The sequence below is a fragment of the Mixophyes fleayi genome, chromosome 4 (assembly GCF_038048845.1).
Source record: "Mixophyes fleayi isolate aMixFle1 chromosome 4, aMixFle1.hap1, whole genome shotgun sequence".
NCBI classification, from domain to species: domain Eukaryota; kingdom Metazoa; phylum Chordata; class Amphibia; order Anura; family Limnodynastidae; genus Mixophyes; species Mixophyes fleayi.
Genome location: NC_134405.1, coordinates 322,710,560 through 322,731,438, shown reverse-complemented (window position 1 = coordinate 322,731,438; position 20,879 = coordinate 322,710,560). Strand labels below are relative to the sequence as shown.

At 43.5% G+C, this 20,879-nt stretch overlaps 1 protein-coding gene across 1 annotated transcript in view; it reads left to right on the top strand.

The window, feature by feature from the left end:
- Positions 1-20,879, top strand: part of FERRY3 (FERRY endosomal RAB5 effector complex subunit 3) — a 41,096-nt gene that overhangs the window by 7,853 nt on the left and 12,364 nt on the right. The window contains exons 5-11 of the mRNA XM_075210205.1: positions 433-532; positions 1,076-1,197; positions 2,380-2,486; positions 3,536-3,733; positions 5,605-5,733; positions 14,680-14,754; positions 16,399-16,601. Of these exons, the coding sequence (XP_075066306.1) occupies positions 433-532; positions 1,076-1,197; positions 2,380-2,486; positions 3,536-3,733; positions 5,605-5,733; positions 14,680-14,754; positions 16,399-16,601 (934 nt within the window). The remainder of the gene's footprint in view (positions 1-432; positions 533-1,075; positions 1,198-2,379; positions 2,487-3,535; positions 3,734-5,604; positions 5,734-14,679; positions 14,755-16,398; positions 16,602-20,879) is intronic.

Below are 20,879 nucleotides of genomic sequence, written 5' to 3'. Positions count from 1 at the left end.
TTTGTCTAATCAGTTTGCAGACAACTACTCTGCACAAAGCCCTTTTTGTTTTCCCCTCTTACCCGATTGTGAGCCTGGAGAATTATGGTGGGTGAGCTCAGCGTCTTGCAGACCGCGTTGGTGCCAGACATGGGATGCCGGCCCTTCTGCTCTATGTGTTGAGGAGAATTAACATGGGGACATTTTTTAACATAGTTCTGCTTTCATGGGGAGATAAGGATGAACGACCATATCTGCATTTGTGCATTCATCCTAATAATCTATTTTAGGCCATTTGAAAACTATCAGTAAATATATTAAATTAAGTAGTGTACACATAGAGCATATAAGAGTACTGTAATATTTTCATAATAATTCTTTAGCAACCTGAAAACAAACATTCTATGCATGCAATAATCTTTCTGACAAGAATGATCTGTTTTGCCCCCACAGCCAAGGATTAGAGATGAATAAAGTGATGCAGGAACTGGGGAAGTCGCTAAGTGACCAAGATGTCAACTCGGTAGCGGCGCAGCATTTCGAGTCTCAGCAGGTGATGCATAACACGGTGTCTGGAAGACATGTTCCCAAATCTAGTTCTCCGGCACTACGGATACTACAGGATAGCCCTGTTTGAGTACAGCTGGAGTAATTCATAGCTGATTTGTCACTACTTAAAATTAATATATTCCAAAGGCTGTGTATTACTGAGCAGAATAATATGCATGAAACAACTGGTGTGTTTATACTAGGCTATGTCTATCCAGCACGCTGTCTCAGTCCTCTGCAGCCAGTTGCCATGTTAGGAGGAAGGGGCTTCTATAACTGAGCAGGCAGAGTTTGAATGCCGGCTTTGCACACTTGCTTCGTAGAAATGCATAGTGTGGATTGGTTGATTCAAACGCGGGTGACAGGCCAGTCACGGTAACTCAAACGACTGGAGCTTTTTGACCCGTAACAGATCTACAGCGGAATGTTCGTGTTACTACTGAACAATATAGTTTACCTTAATGGTTCATCTCTACTGTGGGGGATTTAGTGGTCGATTAAATTATTGTCTCATAATGTTTCTGTTTTCTGTGTATTTTTTTTGCAGATACTGGAAAATAAATGGAGTACAGAGCTGAAGCAGTTATCTACCATCCAGAAACAAGAGTACCAGGAGTGGGTGATAAAGTTACACCAGGACCTCAAGAATCCAAACAACAGTTTTATAAGGTGAGTGCAGATTTCAGACTGAGCTCCCAACACGTGGAGATCATAATGTGCATCTAGCAGAGAGTATAGTACAAGGCAGGATCGCTTGGCACGTTAAGGTCATACACCAATAGCTGATCACAGCAACTCTTGAAGTCAACGCCAGCTTAACGTGCATCTTTCAAAATAGCAGCCGAGTCAATGCCAACCCGCACACAGTCCATGCCGGTGAAGATAATACGACAGAGGCCTTGGTCACTCCCAAGTACATTTCTGTATAGTTTATGGTTTACCGTAAAGATTTGAGTGTGTCACATACACCTCCCGTACACAAAGCGGTATTATAGTAAAGAAAGTCACGAAAATAATATATGTTGTGTATTACTCTTGTTGATCAGTGAAAGAGGGTACTCCTATGTCTGGAAGAGTGTGTTTTGATTGGTAAAGGTGGAGCAGGTATTCCTCTATTGTAGTGTGTCATGAACTAGATTACCTATGGATGTGGTTATGATGATTCTTATTATAACCTGGCTAGGGTATTATTGTCCATGGATTTGTGTAGTAGCATGGCAGCTAATACTCATTAATAGTAATGCTAATAATAATATTTATAGTAAGAGAAATCTGGTTCTTTGCATTGAATAACTTGTGTTCAACTAAAAATTTATTGAAAGTGAAATGGAAGAAGAAATTCTATAAACGAGATATATATTCCATCTAGGATCCCTGTAGAGCCAGTGGTAAATAAGCAAGACCAGCTACAAAGTAGGCGTGATAAATGCTTTATAATAGGGGCTGTGATCTATCTAGAATAAAGCCATATTCTTACCTATGAGTTGTGTGTGTCATTGATCTCTGGAGTAATGGACTGAGTGCGCATAGAGAGTAACAGATCCTGGACGGAGGAAGCAGGACAAGCTCCAACAGTCCCGGCTCCCTGATCACATGTAAAGCTCCCGTGTGCACTGTCAGTCTGGTACTCCAAAGTGATCAATGATCTCTATGCGAGTATCTGTTCATCCCCTCATTCTCCTGTCCAAAAACAAATGTGAAAGGGGGAGAGACTGAAATATAACAGTCTGTGTGCACACATTGTGACGTATGTTATATATAGGCCGACTCTCTAACACTATACATATACTGCAGTCTTCTCGTTTGTTCTCCATCTACCTATGACATTATCTTACTCTTCTTATTTCATAGTGAAGAAATTAAGGTGCAGTCAAGTCACCTCCAGGAATCTGCGGATTCCAGTCGCCCTTTGTATGAGGAGCAGGGGCAGCTGGAGGAAAGTTTTACAATACACCTGGGTAAGAACCCTCAAGACTTAGCTGGGTGTTAGTGTGTCTGTAAATAGATCCCCAGGGGTGAGAGCCAGAGGGCACAGCAGCAGACCCGTATGTGATCGGTGCTTGCGTGAGATGTCATCAGTATGGCAGATTATGTTGGTGACAGATTGTGTTGGAGACTAATTTATTCACTTTCTGCTGTTTACAGCACAGTTCTGTATTATAGAGCTATAATATGCAAGTAGAGGCTATTACATTTCTTTATCTTTTTTTAGTTTGCTACCTGTGTGCAGTGCATAGTACAGTTGTAGAACTCGCCCCATCCTGCCTAGTAAAAGTCAAGCGTTGTCTTTTCATTCCTGTTAGTTTTCGGTCATTGCTGCAGTGTAAAAGCAGACAGTATTGCCTGCAATTGTTTGCCCGCCTGTCTGTTTGCGAGCCCCGCCTGTCTGTATGCGAGCCCCGCCTGTCTGTATGCGAGCCCCGCCTCTCTGTATGCGAGCCCCACCTGTCTGTATGCGAGCCCCGCCTCTCTGTATGCGAGCCCCGCCTCTCTGTATGCGAGCCCCGCCTCTCTATGCGAGCCCCGCCTCTCTGTATGCGAGCCCCGCCTGTCTGTATGCGAGCCCCGCCTGTCTGTATGCGAGCCCCGCCTGTCTGTATGCGAGCCCCGCCTCTCTGTATGTTACTTGGATTATACATTTCAAGGCAGTATCTAGTTATTTGTTTCAGATGGAGAATCCCTGTATAACCTCAGGTTACATAGTATAGGAATTGAAACTAAAACCTTGCACGTCTCTTATTCTGACTTTGTTAAATGATAGAAGTAAACACAATAGGGGATCATTAAATTTCCAGTATTAATCATTTTATGCAGTTATTATAATTTATTTATTTTTTCTTCTCTAAATTGAGGTAGGTGACCTCTGACATTGCAGCTCTAGTGGAACTAAAAGTACCAGCATTCCCTACAGCTGGAGAACTTGTAGTCTCCCGGCGGCTGGAGTGCCAGAGGTTCCCCTCCTGTCATGTAGATGGGTTGATATATCAAGGTGTCTCATTGTCTCTAGGGGCGCAGCTGAAGACCATGCACAATCTGAGGCTGCTCAGAGCCGACATGCTGGATTTCTGCAGACACAAACGGAATCACCGGAGCGGAGTGAAGTTACTTAGGCTACAAACGGCCCTCTCTCTCTATTCAACGTCTTTATGTGGTCTGGTCTTGTTGGTGGACAACCGCATTAATTCTTACAGCGGAATTAAAAGAGGTAGGATTAGCTCATACACAAAAGCACTAAAGTTACAGGGGTGCCCTATTTTGGGCAACATCCCATCTATCTGACCTGCGAACTGCTCATCCGGCCTCTTCAATGGAGCTGAACAAATGTGCTTTTCAGAAATTCTTCCTAGCTTTATTTCCTCTTTTTGATTTTTTATGGGATCCTTCATATTGGGATTAGATCTCACCTGTAATAACCAGTAACATGAGCATTGTCTATTGAGGTCCATAATGATGGCAGATTTAGAGAGGTGTCTGGATTTCCACGTAAATGAGAACTGATTGAGCGTAGAGAACACCTGCAGTACCACTTCTGGCCTGAAGGTGGGGAAACAGCTGTTTCAGTAGTTAGAGACACCGACCTCAACATTTTCATTCGTGTGCAGGATACTTTCTATGTTTATGACCGGTCTTCGGTCTTTACCTGAAGACCTTGCTGTGGGATTTATTTGTACAGAGCAGGCAGCCACGAGTGGTCTCTTTTCATCTAACACATGAGGAGATGCTCTTACTGAATGGGTATCAAGAGCAATGGTGGTTACAAGTTAGCTGGTAAACTGATGTTTGTAGCAGACACCATCACAGATCTCCATTAGATAAACATATGGGAAAACTTTCATACAATAAAGCAAGTGTGCTTTTAATCAGCTATAAATCAGTTATTGCTGCACTGCGGCTTGTAGGCTATTTTAAGATCCTATTCACATATTCAGTACAGTTGTCAGTTGTACAGTTTTCTACCTACATTAAATGCTAAATGCACTTTTATTTGTTTTTTTTTACTGTCCTGTTCCCCATAGTGAATATATCGTCTACTATTTTAAGCCATGAAGACTTTCATTAAAGTCTAAAATGTGTGAACAATCCCTTAATTGCTGATTCACAAAGCATTGTAATGGTGTGTGCTGATACTGAACCTGCTGTAATGGTGTGTGCTGATACTGAACCTGCTGTAATGGTGTGTGCTGATACTGAACCTGCTGTAATGGTGTGTGCTGATACTGAACCTGCTGTAATGTTGTGTGCTCATACTGAACCTGCTGTAATGGTGTGTGCTGATACTGAACCTGCTGTAATGGTGTGTGCTGATACTGAACCTGCTGTAATGGTGTGTGCTGATACTGAACCTGCTGTAATGGTGTGTGCTGATACTGAACCTGCTGTAATGGTGTGTGCTGATACTGAACCTGCTGTAATGGTGTGTGCCGATTCGGAACGCGCTGTAATGGTGTGTGCTGATACTGAACCTGCTGTAATGGTGTGTGCCGATGCTGAACCTGATGTAATGGTGTGTGCTCATACTGAACCTGCTGTAATGGTGTGTGCCGATTCTGAACGCGCTGTAATGGTGTGTGCCGATTCTGAACGCGCTGTAATGGTGTGTGCCGATTCTGAACGCGCTGTAATGGTGTGTGCCGATTCTGAACGCGCTGTAATGGTGTGTGCTCATACTGAACCTGCTGTAATGGTGTGTGCTGATACGGAACCTGCTGTAATGGTGTGTGCCGATTCTGAACCTGCTGTAATGGTGTGTGCTGATACTGAACCTGCTGTAATGGTGTGTGCTGCTACTGAACCTGATGTAATGGTGTGTGCCGATACTGAACCCACTGTAACGGTGTGTACCGATTCTGAACGCGCTGTAATGGTGTGTGCTGATACTGAACCCGCTGTAATGGTGTGTGCTGATTCTGAACCTGCTGTAATGGTGTGTGCCGATACTGAACCCGCTGTAATCGTGTGTGCTGAGTCTGAACCTGCTGTAATGGTGTGTGCCGATACTGAACCTGCTGTAATGGTGTGTGCTGATTCTGAACCTGCTGTAATACATAGTAAGCATTGCTTTCCGTCATATTTCAGATTTTGCCACAGTCTGCCAGGAATGCACTGATTTCCATTTCCCGCAGCTCCAAGAGCAGCTGGACGTGGTCCAGCAGGTGGTGCTGTATGCCAGGGCACAGAGGAACCAGAAGACAAAGCACCAGCACGGTAGGTGGGGAGAGCGTCCATCATATGTAGTTATGTTTTAAAATCATGGACATTATATATATATATATATATAATATATATATATATATATATATATATATATATATATATATAATTACAAAACTAGTTTAGGAATTTATTTACTTTACCATTTCATTATAATTTTTCCTATTGATGATCGCTCTGTACCTGGTTACAGATCTCCTTCCCTATGTCTAGCTGTCATTTGTCCAGTACATCCTAGGAAATGACAGCTAGAATCTGATTGGTTGCTATGGGCAACACCTCCACTTTTCCTTTTTAGAAGCTTTATTAAATCTACACCTTAGACACCACTGGAACAGTGACCCCTACTGGGCTAATTAGCATGAAATAAATGGCTTTACCAAGCAAAAACCTTTTAACCAAGTATAAGACACTCTCTAGGAAGTAATGACATCACAGAGATGATGGGATGAGTCTGTAGTCTGGTTTGGTTCTGTTAAGACAAGTTCTAGAAGAGTGATCATATGACAAGGTTAACAAGCGACCCTGCTTGAATCACAGGTGAGTTAACCAGACTTTTCCTGTATCGATGGTCACACCTGTTTGGCTTATTATTGCTCTCACAGACCTCAGGACTATCAGAAACTTCTCCGGCAGTGATCTCATTAGTATTACCTTTCAGGGGACAGATACCATGTGCAGATAGCTGTGTAAAATCCCCCAAAAGTTCAAAACCCCCTTTTAAGGTTGTGCGGCTAGATCCAGGCACTCGATCCAAGAGACCCGGAGGTAGATTTATCAAAGCTTCTAAAAAGGAAAGTGAAGGTGTTGGCTGTAGCAACCAATCAGATTCTAGCTTTTATTGATCTAGTACATTCTCGAAAATACTAACTAGAATCTTATTGGTTGCTATGGGCAACACCTCCACTTTTCCTTAGAAAGTTTGATAAATCTACCTCCTGATCTATGACCGGGATTGACGTGCTTTGTGCACGCTGTAATTGGCTGGCAGAATATAGGCACCTGAAGCAGTGAATCATCTACGTGTAATTAGTTTACACCCCTGTACTGATAGGAAACAATGTGATTCTTGTTGCACCTCCAACTTTCCGATCCCATGAGACGTTAAAAGATTTATGTCTAAGCTGCTTCTCATATGTATGAGATTTTTAATATTATAATACGTGTGTGTGTATATATATATATATATATTGTGTGTGTGTGTGTGTGTGTGTGTGTGTGTATATATATATATATATATATATATATATATATATATATATATATAATAGCCACTCACTTTTTGTTGTTGTAAAGACTCCTCGCTCCCCTAGATCTCATAATTATTGCTGTATTTGCCTTCAGTGGCACACAGATATAATTTGATTATTTAGTGTTCCAATTGTAGATTGGAGCATAACATATATTTGAATTCATTCTAACTCAGAACCAGGACCAGCACATTGTCACTGGTACCTAATGAATTGATAGGTTGCATTCTCAAGAGTGTTGGTCCGGCCCACACAATAACTGCTCCGCTCTGGTTAGGTAACGGATGCACTGTCACTCACCGGACCGTGAGTGCCTCTGCGCTGGTGCGTGGTTCTCTATCCTTCCTGCCGGCGCCTGTCCTGAGCCGCGGCCGTCCGCCACCTTGATGGACTGCGCATGCGCAGCATCCATGAACTCTTATGACCTTGCTTTTAACCTAATTGGTGGATCAATCACCTCTCCCTATTTAAGGCACCTGTGGCCATGGTATCGTTGCCTGATCTTGAGTCTCATTCCCTGTGAGTCTCTGAAGGTGTCTCCTGTGTCCTGCTCGTATCTTCAGTTTCCTGCTGGATTACCTGCTCTGCTCATCGGGGGTTCCCATACCCGCTACTGACTCCTGTGTCCTGCTCGTGTCTTCAGCTGTCTGCTGGATTACCTGCTCTGCTCATCGGCGGTTCCCATACCCGCTACAGTCTCTCAGCGCTCCTTCTGTGCCTGCATATCCTCGTTGGACAAGCTTCTCTACTCAGCAGCGGTATGCATACTTGTTATTGACTATCAGCTGTTATCCTGCATATCCGCTTTGGACAAGCTTCTCTACCCAGCAGCGGTATCCATACCCACTATAGACTATTAGCCGTTACGCTGCATATCTTTTTGAACAAGCTTCTCTACTCAGCAGCGATATGCATACTTGTTATTGACTTTCAGTTGTTATCCTGCATATCCGCTCTGGACAAGCCTCTCTACTCAGCAGCGGTATACATACCCGGTATAGACTATTAGCTGTGACGCTGCATATCTGTTTGGGACTAGCTCCTCTGCTCTCCAATTGTATTTATACAGTTATAGACTCTTATCACTCCTCCACTTATCCGCACCTGGACAAGTCCTCACCTCATCACAGCAGTGGTACAACTTGCTATACGCAGACCACTGACTCTCCCGCTACCTACCTACCTACCTGCACCTGGACAAGTCTTCCCTTCACAGCAGTGGTACAACTTGCTATACGCAGACCACTGACTCTCCCGCTACCTACCTGCACCTGGACAAGTCTTCCCTTCACAGCAGTGGTACAACTTGCTATACGCAGACCACTGACTCTCCCGCTACCTACCTGCACCTGGACAAGTCTTCCCTTCACAGCAGTGGTACAACTTGCTATACGCAGACCACTGACTCTCCCGCTACCTACCTGCACCTGGACAAGTCTTCCCTTCACAGCAGTGGTACAACTTGCTGTGCGCAGACCACTGACTCTCCCGTTACCTACCTGCACCTGGACAAGTCTTCCCTTCACAGCAGTGGTACAACTTGCTATACGCAGACCACTGACTCTCCCGTTACCTACCTGCACCTGGACAAGTCTTCCCTTCACAGCAGTAGTACAACTTGCTATACGCAGACCACTGACTCTCCCGTTACCTTCCTTCACCTGTTCACGTCCACTCTACTCTCCTACCAGTATAGCTGCAAGTCGCTGACTCTCATCTATTCCATTGGCATTCTCTCTCCATATGCTGTTATATACGTTCCTACTATTCACCCTACTGTCCAGAGGATCGCTGTGTAAACCCCGCCTCTCTGGTAAGCATTATCAACTGGTGAATCCTGGGCAGAACCCCTAGTGCCCGTGACATGCACTTTGATCCATTGGAAAGCTTCTGAACCAAAGTCTCCAGGGTTCATATGTGATGGTGTCTGAAAACGGCAAAATAAGAGGGACAGTTATGGAAACTGCTTCTATGGTAACTGTGTAGAAAAGGTCATGTTTCCCATAGCAACCAATCGAATTATAGCTGTTATTCTCTAGTACAGGTTTGAAAATGAAAGCGGACATCTGATTGATTGTTATGGACAACAACACCTTTTGAGGGCTCTGTTCCGATCAGGACAGCTTTGTCCTGATTGGTGGGAAAGTTGGGAAGTATTCTATGTTCGGGTGTCGTGTACACTGGTGCACGCGGTAAGGGAGGGAAGGGGAGGGGAGAACGGGACAACCTAGCGCCTCTGGTGTAGCCACACCCGAGGGTGTGGCCACACCGCCATCATGCTGTGGCCAGGCCCCCACCCCGGTGCTGCCTACCACAATGTTGGGAGGTATGGTTTTCCTATATGAAGCTCTGGATGAAAGGATGTAAGTGAGGACCGCTATAGACAAGGTTTGCACTACGATGTCATCAACATCGGCCTGTGCCATTCAGCACGCAGAGATCCCACACACGTCTGCTATATGTTTCTTTAAGGCATCCAAGTGTTGTCAACAGCCAAACCCGTGACGTGAATATATATCAGCACATCACAGAATGAACACACGTCTATATTTATCTGTGTCTGTATTTGGTGTGTCATCTGCTCCCGGCTGCTCTATAAATTGAAGTGCTGCTAGGGCAACTCCTAAATACAGACCCGGCTTTTACTAAGTAGTACGAGGGGGGAAAAATAAAAAAATGTTGGTGGCCATGAGGATTTCAGCAATTTGGCATCACTGCCCAGCTCCAAAGTGAGAGGAACTCGCAGCACTTAGATAATCCCTTTTGCTTTGCAGTGTGTTCCAGGTCAGCCCTAAATGCAAATGGCTTTATCACAGTCTTAGTTCTCATGGTCGTTATATTAATGGAATAATATCCCCCTAATATTAGTCTGCTGCATTTCAGTTTTATGATACTGTTAATTTTAAATAATATGGTCATGGCATATTCTGCTTGAAAAGCCTTATTTATTGGATTAATTAACATAAATGAGAGGTGACTGATAAAATTAAATAAGCGCTGAGGCAAAATGAAATGGTAAATCCACATTAATGATATTTTTAACAAGCTGACCCCCTCCTGTCAGCTAGCAGCTCTATAGAGGTGTAAGCCATGCACTTCTGTAGTTTGGGGGGACCAGGCACCATCATCATCATCATCATTTATTTATATAGCGCCACTAATGCCGCAGCGCTGTACAGAGAACTCACTCACATCAGTCCCTGTCCCATTGGAGCTTACAGACTAAATTCCCTAATATACACAGACAGGCAGATAGATAGACACACACACACACTAGGGTCAATTGATAGCAGCCAATTAACCTACCAGTATGTTTTTGGAGTGTGGGAGGAAACCGGAGCACCCGGAGGAAACCCACACAAACACAGGGAGAACATACAAACTCCACACAGATAAGGCCATGGTCGGGAATTGAATTCATGACCCCAGTGCTGTGAGGAGGAAGTGCTAACCACTGAGCCACCGTGCTGCCACCACCAGAGCTGCATTGTTCCATCGCAGCCAGCTCTGAGTTTATAACACCGGCACTGATTGGACAGAGCCGCAGCTGGTGGTGCAACTGGCCCAGTTTTCTACTCCCCTTCTGAAGTTGCTGAGCAGAGAACAGCAGTGGTTGGCGCCCTATCGGGGGTGGGTTTCCCAGAACTGCTGGAGCGCCTGTCATGTGACCCTCAGGGAGTCATTACGGAAAGTAAAGCATAAAAAAGGAGTAACTTTGCACCTGGGCAAATCCATGTTGCATTGGAAACGGAGGTAAATTTAAAATGTGAGGACAGAGGTATAGCTGGGGTAGGGCATGTCCTAGATCAACTTTAAATTTCAGTGTAAAAATAAAGCTATCAAGTATTTGTGTGCTAGATGAAAATACAGCCAGTATTTATCTTATGTGCAAAATAATAAACTAATTTGCACCCCTTGCATTGTAACATGGTTTTGTCCAGGAGCAAACGTACTCCTTCATCATAATCATCATCATCAGCTATTTATATAGCGCCACTAATTCCGCAGCGCTGTACAGAGAACTCACTCACATCAGTCCCTGCCCCATTGGCGCTTACAGTCTAAATCCCCTAACATACACACAGAGACTGAGAGAGAGACTGGGGTAAACTTGATAGCAGCCCATTAACCTACTCCTTTGTTTTGCTTTGCTCTCCTTACAGACTCAGGCCCTCAGAGTTTAGTAGTCAGGGTCAGGATGTTTGTTAGAAAAAGAATTAGAATTAAATGATCCTTTTAAAGGTAATTCCGCTCTTTAGTTTCCCGTTGTGCCCTTCAAAAGTCTTAAAAATGACAATCCTATTCTCTACAACAGGACGTTTGTTATGTATAGAAACATGAATCTAGAGCCTGTTAGACCCGATGCCCAATTTTGGACCATCAGCTATTCTTTCTGTGCACCTTCATGGAACTTTAACTAGACACATTACTTTGTCTTGCTAGTCCTATTATGTGGGTGTTAGCAGCCTATTGGAAACATTTTAAAGGGAGAAAATGCAGGTGACCCAGCCCAAGGTAGCCCACTATGGGCCCGGCCCTGGCAACAGATGCTCCCCTGCCCCCAGACCATACAGCCCCTTAAGCATTATATTCAGCATGCAGTGAAGGGAGCACAGCGTAACAGAGCTCATGTGGAATTTACCAATAATAACTTATACCACCCCTGGACTACTTCAACACCTCCAGGACCCAGACAATTTCCTGTATTGCAGTGTCAGTGATCCTGAGTAAGGTAAGACATGTGACTATAGTCAGGTGACAGGGCAGATTCGGGGTATAGTGACTAAACTGCGGGTTTGAAAAAGTGGAGCTGTTGCCTATAACAACCAATCAGATTCTAGCTGTCATTTTGTAGAATGTACTAAACAAGAATCTGAGTGGTTGCTATAGGCAACATCTCCACTTTTTCAAACCCGCAGTTTAGTAAATATACCCCCTAGGAGTTAATTTTTTTTCAGGGGTTTCCTCGGTTGTCCTAATTTGAACTGTGCTATGGATATTTACAGGCTCGCAGCGGCATGTGAGGAACCTTCGGTGTCGTGTGTCTCACAAGAATAAAAAAAAAAATAAAATAAAAAATATTCTTGTCATCTAAATCCCCATAGCTGACGTTGTTTCTCTTATTATCCTGCTGTCATCACACTAACTGTACATAAATATACCAGCAAATGGTTTCTTAAAGGTGAACTCCGGTTAATTTCTTTTTTATTTTGGGGATTAAATAATTAATGTACCTTCTCCCTAAGTGGTAGAACTGCAGGAGCCCCATGTCTGAACCCCACGTGTTTCCTAAATATCTCCTCCATTCCGGCGCAGTAGCAGTCCTTTTCTCCAGTACTGGATGCCCTGGAGAGGCTGGAAGGACTAATGTATACACCTCCTAGGGCAGCATATGGACCACTGTGGCTGAGCCACGTCAGCAATTCCACAAAACACCGCACTAAGCGCTGCACCCATTACCACTTCTCCAAGTTGTCGAGCCTGGATGTGGGACTTCCCCAGACCTGCTGGTTATCTGTATGTGGGGGACAACCTAAGTAATGGGAGTTATCCAATTTTGGGCAAATAAATCCCAGCACTTCTCCACATGAGTGTTTTTTGTGAAATGTTAACAGTGGCACTCATAGGGGTCTGTCTACTCCTTATGCAGAATGTCATTATAGTTTAGGAAATTAAATTTGCAGATGTTCAGGCTAATTCCAGGCAGTTCTCTGTAACCTCGTTATTGTCTTAAAGAGCATGACTCAACAGCTGTATATAACATTTGGGGGGGCGGGGATCCTAATGAAAATGGGTAGTTTTACTATAAATTAGTTATAAATGATAATTTAAGATGACAGGTCTGGTTTAGAGTGGACCCATCCTCTACATACAATGTAGGCAGACGTTTTGTGGGCTGAACCATTATTTGACATGTGGCGCCTCAGTGATGTCACTTGTTCCTAGTGACTTGATTGGCTGCGTCCTGGTGACTATTGGGCTCGGCACAAAACATGGCTGCTCCCACTGTGGGTAAGCATGTAGGTGGGTGATGGGTACACTTTAAGCTTGTTTCTTGAAATGATGTTTGTAATCCATCTGCATGTGTGATGGATGAGCAGGATTCCCCTGTACATAGCAGAGATAGTTGGCGTTTTCTGCCTGTCCCCCTTTAGCTCATGACCTGCTTCAACCTCCTCACCCTCCCCATACCACAGGGATAAGCCAGGCTCGTAACCGTAACCTTAGCCCACTCCTCAAAAATACAATTATTCCAAATGGACCCTACAAGTACTCCATGCACCATTAAGGGTTATAGAAGATACCTTGTGGGTGCCAAAAATCCTCCCAGGCAGTAACCCGATCAGACTGATCCTCTTATAGACTGCCAGGGGACCTGTTTGTACATCCGATGATACATTTTCATGTATATTGGACACGGAGCGCCACGCTCTTTTCTGATCTGAAGACAGATGTAAGCTTAACAATCCCTTGCCCGCAGTAAGGAGACGTTATAAGGCCTCCTGTGGGAATTAAGTCATTCTTAGTGAGAATGTGTTCCTGTGCTCGCCAGTGCACTTGTCTGTGCTCCGGGGATTTGCTTGCAAGCTGATGACATGCGTTTAATAGTGGCCAAGATCATGTGTTCTGAATCAACTTTACATGCTTCTTAAATGTACACCGTGCATTAGACAGTGTTGGGTAGGCTGATTTATCTTCATGGGAAATTAGAGCTAAAAGCATTTTGCAATATTTCAAACCTTTATGGAACTTGAATTTGTTGGTTTATAGATTGAAACTTGTATAGCACAACTTCAAAGGTGCAGCCACTGGTCACTATATCTTGTCTCTCTTCTCGATATTGAACACTGTGAGGCTAAGAATCATATTGAAGACTGTACCATTCTGACATCTGCGCAAGGGGTGTGCAGCTGACACATTGTTGGGTCCTCCATAAATGCACATTGCCCTCTGCAACATGTTGGGCCTTCCGCAAAGTTTGACCCTAGTAATTATGCCATATTGGGCCCTTCCCAGCGACATACGGCTTGCGGTGCCCTTTTGTACCCTGTTCCACTCCTGGCATAATGGATCTTTCCCAACATTGTATCGCCAACTGCACTTTGTAATCTCCCTCTCATGGACCTATTGCAGACAGTAATGTACCAAGTATTCTTTAAAGGGCCTGTTGCCGATAGTACAGCGCCTGCCCCCCCACAAAGTTGCACAGCTTACCATGCCATGCCGGTCTGTCCCCCAGAGGACACCGCCAACCTTACTATGCTCATTGGTTTCCCAGTGGCTCAGTGCCAAACATACTAGGCCCTCTAATACAGTGATAGGCAACGTGATACACATTCAGGAGCCGAGGGTACGGCCCTCCAACCTTTGAAAGGGCCGCACATTACCTTTTAATAAGACGAAATAATACATTTAAGCAAAGAAAGAGACATCTATCTGTAATAACATATCAGCATTTTAAACAAGTTACCAGCTATAATAATAAACACATCTGACAATTAAGCAGGAAGGAGCTGGGGGCCACTGGTGAAGGCTCGGGGGGCCACAAGCTGCCCATCACTGGTATAATGTCTCCGTTATGACTTTCTAGTATCTTCTAGTCAAGATTAATAAAAATAAAATAAACGACTTTCTGTAATTTTTTGCAAAACAAAAACATTGACATTTTATATTTATTTTCTTTTAACAGAAAATGGGAATGGGAGCGAAGGACGTGGAGATAAAGTGAAAAACACAGAGCGAAACCACTCCAATTTATTACCAGGTGAATAAACCTCTTATTACACAGAACAGATCTTATTATAGTTCCGTCCTTGTTTTAGATAATGATGGATTCAGTTTCAGCGGCTTTGAGAACTGTACAAACTCACTGCTCAGCTGCGGGTCAGACGTGCAGCGTATTGGAAGTTACTGGCAGCTCAGCATTGTCAGATGTGTGTGTGTTACAGCCAAAATGCATGTACCTAGTGCTGCGTGTATACGGAGCATGATACACTATATACAATCATGCCTGGTATATGAAGCAAGTATACAAAGTGTGCTGACAGTAACCAAAGTTTATACCATCTACAGAATAGCAATAGGGTATATTATTCATAGCATTGCCATGACCACCACATACAGTCTGTGCCCACCATAGCACGTCTCATATATGACCTATACAGCCAGTGGGCAGCCTATCATGTCTTATGCCCCCAGTCCCATATACAGCTTCTACCAGACATAACGGAATCATGCCCATTGTATGCAGACACTGCCTGCATATAATGTACCTTATGCCATAGTCCCATGCCAGTTATATACAGGTTGTGCCAGCATAAAAGCTTCATGCCATCACAATCCCCTGCCAACATCATACAGCCGCTGGCTATAATAACGTATGCACAGTATGTGTACATAGCTAAATACAAGCATGTGCAGAAGGGCAAAACATTAGCACTGGTTGTTGCAGACCCCTGGCCACTATACATTGTGTTCAGCACAGTAGCTTTATACCCACCTTATACAGCCTGCGTCCATCCTTACATTTCTCATGATCCAATGGGCACCATACACAGCCTGCGCCTGGCATACATGCAACCCACCACTTATCGCCGAGCCCAGCACACTGCCTTGTGCCCACCATATAAAACCTCTCTCGTTCATAACTTGTTTCATGCCCACCACTGCCAGCCTGTGCCCAGCTGTCCTTTCTTGTGGCCAGTCCAGTGCCGTGTCTTCATCTCTTACCTCCTCCCAGCCTTCCTCATTAGTTTTACATACACCCCTCCCTCTCTGTAGTGGTTAATGTTCTTTCACATTAGCAGGGATGAGATTGTCATGTTAATGTGGAGAGCCAGTGGAGCTTCCACCGAGGGAAATCACTGGTGAGTTTACCCAAGCAAACCACAGTGATTTCCTGTAGATAAGCCGCAGGGGGTTTCTTGGTGCAGCCGCAGGGGGTTTCTTGGTGCAGCCGCAGGGGGTTTCTTGGTGCAGCCGCAGGGAGTTTCTTGGTGCAGCCGCAGGGGGTTTCTTGGTGCAGCCGCAGGGGGTTTCTTGGTGCAGCCGCAGGGGGTTTCTTGGTGCAGCCGCAGGGGTTTCCTTGGTGCAGCCGCAGGGGTTTCCTTGGTGCAGCCGCAGGGGGTTCCTAGGTGAAGCCGCAGGGGGTTCCTTGGTGAATCCGCAAGAGACTGGCTGGCAGACCACATTCACCCCATTGCCAGTTGGGCAGTGCTTGCCAAGTTGTTTTAATGGAAAAATGTAGAATAATTGGTAATTATATTTTTAGTCCCTCAACAATGTGGAACTTGCTTTGAACATGTTTATGCTACCAGAAGGTCTGCTGAGTCTGTCACTTCCTTCTGATGACATTAGCTTTGTGGGTGCCCGTGTTTTAGACTCTCGCCAACCCTGCATTGTTTTCCAGGGGAGTTTTACGTGTCGAGACACTCAAACCTTTCTGAAAGCCACGTGGTTTTCCACCTGTGTGTGGATGATAATGTGAGAAGCGGGAACATCACGGCCCGTCATCCGGCAATTATGGGCTTAAGAAACATCTTGAAGGTGTGCTGTACCCACGATATCACTACTATCAATATTCCTCTGCTGCTCGTCCATGAGATGTCTGAGGTAAGACTCTGAATATTTATGATTTAAACTATTTCTGTGTCTGCGGTGCAGACCTGCTTTATTCCAGCACCCGTGTGTGTGTTCCTCTCCTGCCTCAGCCATTATCAGGTAGTGGGAGATGAAGAGCTGTGTATGTTTACCTGTCACCTATGCGTTGTTTAGGCAGCCATGTTGTGGGCTGAAATGGAATACAGCTGATCTGTTTACATTAAACTAGTAAACGGATAAGTGAGGCATGGACAGAAAGTGCCTCGTGCCTCAGTGATGTCACTAGTCCTTAGTGAAATCCTAGGCTGCATTCTCATGAATATTGATTCAGCTCACAAAATGGCTGCCTCCCCTGTGTGTAGGTGACAGGTACCCTTAAACACCAAATTATTTTGCTTTATATTTATGTGTTTACCTCACTTCAAGGTGCAGAACTGACTTGCGGTGTTACTGGCTATATATGAGTATTCTTTGTTACCTTTGCTAGGTGCAGTGTTCCTGTATAACTGTTTCAGTACATTAAAGAATCCGTACCTCCCAACATATGTACTTGTGGAAGCTGGATGTGAGTGCCCGAAATAGGGGCATGGGCTTATGACAATGAACATGTAGCCACATCACGTTGGACCTGCAATTTATCCCAAAATAAATAGAATATTATTATAATATTTGCAAATGTACAGTATACATAGGAGGTTTTATACCTTGACCAGAATTATGTTTACATGATTATCTACCTCACTAGGATTAAGGACAAGAAGTCTGCATTGAATGGTTTCTCCTGTAATTTAAGGTTCATCCCAGGCTTCAGATAAATTACTAAAATCTGAAATACCTTTACATTTTAGATTAAGTGATTATTTACCCTAGTGGCCCAATATCTCTCCATGGGGTTGATTTATTAGACCTGAAGAGGAAAAGTGGAGGCCCATATCAACCAATCAGATTCTAGCTAGCATTTCCTAGAATGTACTAGATAAATGATAGCTAGAATCTGATTGGTTGCTATGGGCAACATCTCCACTGTTCCTTCTTAGAAGGTTTGATAAATCTGCCCCCACATCCGCTTCTGTCTGATCAAAATCACCTTCGGATTAATGACATTTTCATCAGTTACCTTTTAAACATAGTAATCCTGGAAGGGGGGTGTTTTCTGATTCAGAGCATGTGTCAAACTTTTGCTATTGGCAAAAAAAAAAAATTAACTCAAGACAGAAAATCAATTGGTGTGTATTTAACTGATATTGGGAAATGTTAAATTAGTAATCTTATGGGAGGTTTACCTGAAGAACATCATTTACCAGGAAGGGCATGAATTGGGATTACAGGACCAGTGAGGTCATAGAATGTTTTGTTTAAGAGGTGTGGCTACTAAATAGGGCGTGGCTTAGGGCGCCTGAGTTCGTGTGCCCACTGGCTCCACATAAAACCTGGCCCTGGTCCAGGTATTGGTTGGCTGCGCTCTGCGGTAATGATCCGGCCCCTCGGGATCCTGCCGTGCATTTTGCCCCTTCAGGCTTGTGACCAAACTGATTACAAGTTCAGTCATGTGATTGGGTTGAGTTCTGTAACGTTACACCAAGCTCTACATAAAGTAAAGTTATGTGGGCAGATCGCAACATTGGATTTGATTTGCAGGTGGTATGACTACTGCATACTGGCCCACTCTCCTGAATTGTCTGGGAGACTCCTGAATTCCAGGTAGGTCTCCCGGACTCCCGGGAGAGCAGGCAAGTCTCTCGCATCCTGCCCATTAGGTACCAAAATGACGCGATTCGCAGGGAATTGCATCAGTTTGGCCCTGTGACAAAAAAGTTGCTTTTGTCACGGGGGCGGGTCTAAATTAACACATGGTCCTGCCCCGCCCCCTTACTCCCTCCCACCACACCATCCCCAGAATCTCCCAAATCCCAGCAAAAGGAAATTGCCAAGTATGGACTACTGATATCATAGAAGATGGTTATGAAGGATGGGACACAACAGTGAGTTTTAGGCCTTCTGTTGAGATACTAAGTGCCCCCCACATCCTACCCTCATGTGGACCATTGCAGCAGAGGTGAGCAATATGTGGGCCTGGACCCCAAGTGTTTTCAAAGAATCTATTTTTTCATGTTCTTTGTTTGTTGAATATGTAATATATAGTATTGATATCTACATATTTTGGAATCCCAGAACACTTACACCAGGGTTCACTCCGGACAACTGAAGCTTCAACAACACTCATACTCCAAGCTTTGTGATTAACTGTTCATGATCCATGTGATGCTTGCTAAAAATACGGCAAAGTATTTGTTAAAACCTGTGAACTGTTTATAATTATTTTGCCAAGTTGCAGTTTACATTGCTGATACCTCAGTACAAGACAGACTTGCACATTGGGCAACACCTAGTTAGCACTTCTGCCTCACAGCACTGGGGTCATGAGTTCGATTCCCAACCATGGCCTTATCTGTGTGAAGTTTGTATGTTCTCCCCGTGTTTGCGTGGGTTTCCTCCGGGTGCTCCGGTTTCCTCCCACATCCCCAAAAACATACTGGTAGGTTAATTGGCTGCTGACAGAAGTGGTGTTAGGGAACGTACGTAGACTGTAAGCTCCAATTGGGCAGGGACCTATGTGAATGATAGATATTCTCTGTCCAGCGCTGTGAGTTGGTGGCTCTATATATAAATAAATGATGATGATGATGATACGAGCCCTTAGCTAGGTTTCCCCAAAGACAAGAGATGCCTACTCTGAAATAATACAATTGTTTGTGTGTATCAGTAAGTACCACCCACTCCTGTGACATCACTGAGTAGTATATGTCAAAGAAAAAAGAGAAAAGCAGGTGACTGAGGGGCACTCAGAACAATGGATGAGTGTATTTATTTGAATAAAATTCAATTTTATTGATATACATTAAAATTTATTGAATAATTCATCCTATACCCAAAAGCTGGCGAAATATTAAAACCAAAAACAAAAACAAAAATAGTTAAAATTGCAGATCCACTGCAAACTTAGCTCAGTGGTCCTATAATGGTAAATAGGTTCTAAATAGAAATTATCGCTAATTTAGGTTGATATATAAATGTATTGGAAACAAGGAAGATAATATATATATATCTTGGCTAAAGGTTCCCTAATAACGATTAAATCTCCTATATTGTCTCCAATGATATATTAAATCTCTAGCAGGATGTCTGTGTAATTGGGAGAGACCCCTGGTGGTGACTTATAAATAGCTATCTAATGAGCTATAGGGTTAGTGTGTCTCTGAAAAAGTATAATATATATACCTAAGTTGTTTCAAGGAGTTGCATGGACACCCTAGTATAAAAATGCTGAATAGGACAGTATGAGAATCCCCCAATACCCTCTATTTATATAAAGAGAAATCTCTCAGTCATGGGGTGGGGGAGATGATCTCAGCATTTATTAAACAATTATAAGTAGCAAGGGAAATGGTGTATAAGTTTCCTTACTAAGGGTTCCTGGTGGCAAATAAATCTCCTATAATATCTCCAATAATAGATTATATCTCTAACATGATATCTATGTAAATGAGAGAGACCTCTAGTAATGGTTTATAAATAGCTATGTAATGAACTGTGAGGTTAATATATCTCTGAGTAAGTGTGATATATAAACATAGAATCAATGCAAGGAGTTGCGTGGACACCCTGGTATGAAAAATAAATACCCTCTATTGTTTGTAAAGAGAAATCCCTAAATCAATGGGTAGGGGAGATGATCTTAACGTTAACTACTAAATTAGCATGTTTGACACACAGAGCTAAGAAACGCCAACGCGCGTTTCGCTTATCAGCTTTGTCAAGGCCTTGACTGAGAGATTTCTCTTTATATAAATAGAGGGTATTGGGGGATTCTCATACTGTCCTATTCAGCATTTTTATACTAGGGTGTCCATGCAACTCCTTGAAACAACTTAGGTATATATATTATACTTTTTCAGAGACACACTAACCCTATAGCTCATTAGATAGCTATTTATAAGTCACCACCAGGGGTCTCTCCCAATTACACAGACATCCTGCTAGAGATTTAATATATCATTGGAGACAATATAGGAGATTTAATCGTTATTAGGGAACCTTTAGCCAAGATATATATATATTATCTTCCTTGTTTCCAATACATTTATATATCAACCTAAATTAGCGATAATTTCTATTTAGAACCTATTTACCATTATAGGACCACTGAGCTAAGTTTGCAGTGGATCTGCAATTTTAACTATTTTTGTTTTTGTTTTTGGTTTTAATATTTCGCCAGCTTTTGGGTATAGG